The sequence below is a fragment of the Arachis ipaensis genome, chromosome B03, assembly GCF_000816755.2.
Source record: "Arachis ipaensis cultivar K30076 chromosome B03, Araip1.1, whole genome shotgun sequence".
In the NCBI taxonomy this organism is placed as follows: Eukaryota; Viridiplantae; Streptophyta; class Magnoliopsida; order Fabales; family Fabaceae; genus Arachis; species Arachis ipaensis.
This window is the reverse complement of record NC_029787.2, coordinates 131483205-131488594: the sequence shown is the minus strand read 5'-3', so window position 1 is coordinate 131488594 and position 5390 is coordinate 131483205. Positions and strand designations below refer to the sequence as shown.

At 30.5% G+C, this 5390-nt stretch overlaps 2 protein-coding genes across 2 annotated transcripts in view; both read left to right on the top strand.

The window, feature by feature from the left end:
- On the top strand, positions 1102-3375 carry LOC107631527 (40S ribosomal protein S14). The gene is made up of 6 exons (XM_016334993.2): positions 1102-1243; positions 1748-1867; positions 1955-2000; positions 2468-2553; positions 2792-2921; positions 3131-3375. Exons 1-6 carry the CDS (start codon positions 1241-1243, stop codon positions 3196-3198), a joined length of 453 nt encoding a protein of 150 aa, XP_016190479.1. The 5' UTR covers positions 1102-1240; the 3' UTR covers positions 3199-3375.
- The window catches only part of LOC107631529 (DNA-directed RNA polymerase II subunit RPB7), a 6757-nt gene continuing 6634 nt past the window's right edge, over positions 5268-5390 (top strand). Inside the window, exon 1 of the mRNA XM_021119927.1 lies at positions 5268-5282. The gene's annotated coding sequence lies outside the window, so the exon portion shown is untranslated. The remainder of the gene's footprint in view (positions 5283-5390) is intronic.

Here is a 5390-nt window from a genome sequence, read left to right as displayed (position 1 = left end):
TTATTATTTTAATTTAAAAGTGATTGGATTTTTTTATTTTATCAACTTGTTTTCTTTAAAAGATTCCATAAAGATATTTTAAACAAGAGTATTTGTGTTTCAGAGTGCTGTTGCTGTTAGTTTCTTTTTTTCCTTAAAAAAATTATTGCTTGTAGCAAACTAAATAAAGAGGTAACATATATGATTCAGTTATGGGAATATATATAATAGACATCGTTCATATGTTTTTATCCATTAATAATTAATTACTAACTGAATCGGACAAGTTGGAATTAAAATGGAAATCATGGCGGTAGCACGATTTCAAAGATTTGCATCAAGTGAGTATCAGAGTATCCTCACTACAATTTATACATGTGTGACTATAGATAAGATAAGATAGAGTGTGGATTTAATGTTAATTTTATCTGTATATAAATTTAATTTTATTTTATTTATGAGTTAAGAATATTCTAACTCTAATTTTTATTTGTTTTTAACTGTATAAGTTTTTTTAAAAAATATAATATTATTGTATAACTTGATGAGTATATAAATTAAAAATTCAACACAAATACTTACTTATAAATTAGTGAACTAATTATTAGACTAACTCAACTTAATTTGATTGTTTTTTATTTTATTTTTTTCAGAAACAATTTTTTCGGTCAAGACTTTTTTCTTTTAGAGAAAATGACAAATATGTCCCTGACCTTTTGTTCCGCGGACATTTTTGTTCCTGACAATTGAAAAATACTTTTAAGTCCCTGACCTTCACAAAACTTAGACGGATCAGTCCCTCCGTCTAAATGCCTCTGTCAGGGATTGATCCGTCCAAATGCCTCCGTCAGGGATTGATCCGTCCAAATTTTGTGAAGGTCAGATACTTAAAAGTATTTTTCAAATGATTAGAGACGAAAATATCTGCAAGGCAAAAGGTCAGGACCTATTTGTCCTTTTCTCATCTTTTTAAAATCCTTTTGTAGTTCACGTTTTTGGTATTCGCGTTGTAATTTGCATTTTTGGGTAGTTTTGCTTAAAGGTCTTTTTGGGCTTATAGGTCCAGAGGTAGATATATGGGCCTAAGGCCCAAGTCCATCAACAACAATATAACGCAGTCCAATCTAAAATCTTAAAACCCTAATGGCATTGAACCATATATATTGGCAAACAATTTTTCAGCTACTCAGGAACTCTCTCAAGCCTCGACTCCAAAACCTAGCAGCAGCAGCAGCAGCTTCAAATCCTTCGGCCATCAGCTATGGTATCTCTATTCCGAATGCTAACCTTTCTGTTAGATTTCGATTCACTCAATTCTCTTGGTTCCAGCTCTATTCTCGATATGAATGTTCATGCTTATCTTTTCCTTCCTAATGTGCTTTCACTTTGGTAATGTCTTGTCGTTTTGTATGATTTGTGATATAGTTAAGGGGTTTGATTGTAGCGTATTAGGGTTTTACATGGTGATTCGGTTACGAATTGATTTGCCGTTGATGTCAAAGCTTCTTTTTTCCTGTTTTTCTCTTTAAGATCTGACTGTTTGTGTGGGATTATGTTTACATCTTTATGATAATTTAGATAAAACAATTAGTAGGAGCTGAAAACAAGATTAGAGGAAATGTTAAAACGTTATAATATATACATTCATTGTTTAGAACTTAATCTTAGTATCGTTGTAATTGGTTATGTTTTATGCTTTTTGTGTTTATGGATAATTGGAAAATGTGAGGGCATTCAATTCTGAGTGTGTATGGTTTACTTGTTACAGTCTAGGAGAAAGGTTAGAGAGCCCAAGGAAGAAACTGTCACTCTTGGCCCTGCTGTTAGAGAGGGTGAACATGTTTTTGGTGTGGCTCGCATCTTTGCATCATTTAATGACACCTTTATTGTAAGTATACCGAATTCAGCTTTTCCTTATTATTTTAGTTGAATTAGCTAAATTTGTGTTTTAATTGGATCGATGGTATCATTGCAGCATGTGACTGATTTGTCTGGAAGGGAAACCCTTGTCCGCATCACCGGTGAGTACCTTTCTCTTTACCTGAGATTGTTCTAAGTGGATACTTTTATTCTGAAACCATTTTATAAAACTGCCTTTTCCTTTGGCACCTACTCAAATGAAGATGCTAAAAACATCTTCTTATGAAGATCGGTGTGTTAAAAGTGTACTTTGTTTGTTTAGCTACACTTTAAAAAAATAACACTTTTAAAACATATCAAAATCAAATCTTACAATTCATCATCTAATGGTAAAAAGAAAGCATCTTCATATGAAAACAATTGTAAAATCTTAATAGTAGTATCCACCTTTGTAAACAGATAATGTGATATAGTAATCTCATTTTTTATTTAACTGTTCTAACTTTCAACTGTTACTACCCGAGATAAAGAAAAGTCTCTATCCTATTAGATGCTTAAGAAATCATGTAGTCTATGCTTCTTGGCGGATATAGTGGTGCAGCTACTTATTTTTTTTTCTTGCAATCAGGTGGAATGAAGGTTAAAGCTGACAGAGATGAGTCATCCCCATATGCTGCTATGCTTGCAGCACAAGATGTTGCTGCTAGATGCAAGGTCGTTAAATAACTAATATTTATTTGTTTTTGGTGTTTCTTTCTTCACCGACTCTTTTAGTACTTTTTTATCGGGTGTTATATTGCCTGTATCAATGGTTATCTGTTGTCTATTAGTTATGATTTTGATTGATTTCTCCAATTCATGTTCATTATCTGCTTCGTCTTTTGTTAAACTCATGATTCTATATTTTTGGTTGGTCTTCAAAGTTTACTGACTTTACTCTATTTGGAAGCAGGAGCTGGGAATAACTGCCCTTCATATCAAGCTCCGAGCCACTGGTGGAAACAAGACAAAAACACCTGGCCCTGGTGCTCAGTCTGCCCTCCGTGCCCTGGCTCGGTCTGGAATGAAAATTGGCCGTATAGGTATTATTTTAAAAATTCTCTTAACTTTGATTTTTGCCTTCTCATTTATGCAACCAATATGCTCCATATGTGTTGCCATTTTCTTTTGGAAAAAAAAATCATAATGTTGATTCTCTTACTAAAATGATAGTTACCTATTTGGTTTTAGAATTCGAGCTAATTTCTTATGGCATTTGAAACTTATTCATTTTTTTTATTTTTATTTTCAGAGGATGTGACCCCGATTCCTTCAGATAGCACTCGCAGAAAGAGTGGTAGAAGGGGTAGAAGGCTTTAAGCTCGCTTTGGCTTGCAGGAGCCTCTTTTTTGTCATTTTGTTTTGTTCGTATTGGAAAACAGTATTGTGGCATCTTAAAATTTAGATGAAGTTGAATTTCAATTTTCTCATATTGTACTTTTTGACATGTCATATCCGACTGTTTTAATTGAGTTAATTTAGAATTATCGTGTCTTCCCTTGCGCCTACTTTCTAGTGATTCCCCTTTTATGCCTATTAGATGAAGTAAATTAGTAAAATACGTAATAGATGAAACTTTTGTCAAACAACAACAACAAAACAACAATAAAGTCTTGGGGGATTGGTTACATGAATCAAACAATATTATGAATCAAACGATATTATTGTACTCCGTCATGTATTATATCTACATTATGAATCAAACGATATTATTGTACTCCGTCATGTATTATATCTACAGAGAGATTAATTTCCTTGCGGGTATTGTTTTTTATTTTCTTAAATTTTAAATTTTGTTAATAGTTTTGGTGAAATAAAATTTGTTTGGACATCACGCTTTGATGATGTATGAAGATATTCTTTTCTTTATAACAAAATTTATGTTGTAAATAACGGTGTATTTTTAATATCAATGTTTTAATAATACTTATTTTAATTGCCATAATTGAATAAATATTAATTAGAATAAAATATATTTTTTATTTCTGAAGTTTGTTAAAAATTTAAAAAATACTCTTAAATTTTATTTTGTTTTAAGTTTGTGTTAGAAGTTTTCAGTTTATATCAAATATATTCTCGACGGCAAAATTTTTAAAAAAATTAAGACTAATTTAACAATAATGTATGAAAATTATGCTTGATTTACTTGTATTGATAGTTGTTTTTATGAAATTGTTGTTGAATTGGGCTTAAATTTTTTAAAAAATTAGCCGAAATTTTTTTGGACAAAATTGAAATAAACTAAAATTTTATTTTTGAAATTTTTATCAAACTTCGGGACAAAAAGTATTCTTTACCATTTATATGTAAATTAAGAAGATATTTAGTTGTGATAGAAAATTTGAACCAAATATAAGATTTGTGTTCAAATCAAGGTTTTTTTTAAAGCAAAGATAAAAGATTCGAACTCATAACTTTTTAATTGAATATGAAAAATTATACTATTTGAGGTATAATTTATTGGTGCGTCTGCTTACTTTATAGTTCAACTTCAATCTACAGATAACATGAGACGAGGAAATAAAATGGTGAAATGACATTATCTTCTACTAATGTTTAATTGCAAGTTTTGTAAGGTTTATACTTTATAGCGTTAATTTGTACATAACTAAAATTTCAGGCTTCAAGTGTGTGAATCCCTGATTTAGACCAACATCTTAATTGACATGAACTCTCAAGTCCCTTCATACTTTTGTACCAAAAAGAAGTCCCTTGATATTCGAATAAACTATATATAAATAGATTATGAGAAAGAGGATTGCAAATAATAATAATAATAATAAAAAAAAAAGAGTATGATTATTCAAAAATAGGTTTATTTGTGTTTTTCGAAAATATCGCAGGCTAATTCGGAATTAATAAAATGCTGGGCAAATTATAATTTTATTTTAAAAAGACAATTTACAGGATGAATTACAATTTATTTTAAATTTATGAAAAAATAATTTGTCGAGAGTACCGTTAGATAAAAACTCAATAAAATAAATTGTAAAATTACCCATATGCAAACTAATTTGGCGCAAATAATAATTTTCATGCGTGGAATTAATTTTTAAACCTATTATATTAAAAAACATATAAGAATATCTATGTATGAATATGATCAAATACATTATTAAGTTGAAGCTTTTTTTTTCTGTTTATCGCCCTAACTTGTGAATTTTCATTCTCAGTTCACTTCCACTTCGTCGGCTGCGAGGGCTTCGTCTCCATCTACAGCCCGCCACCACATCAGCACTCACCTACGTCCAATTTCCACACTCCGCCGTGATTCTTCATGCTGTTGTACGTTTCGCCCCCATTTAAATCTATTAAATGCGTTCCTTGGTTTCCTTGCTTTATTTTTGTGTGTACCACAATCTGAACTATGTAATTTTTTCTTCATATAGAAATTCAATCCATTAGTGTTCGTGTTAGGGTCCTAAGTATGAGAAAAAAATTATCTAATTTAGATTTAAAATACGTTAAGCTTTGATTCACGAGAATTATGTCCTAGTTTGAATAGAATTCAA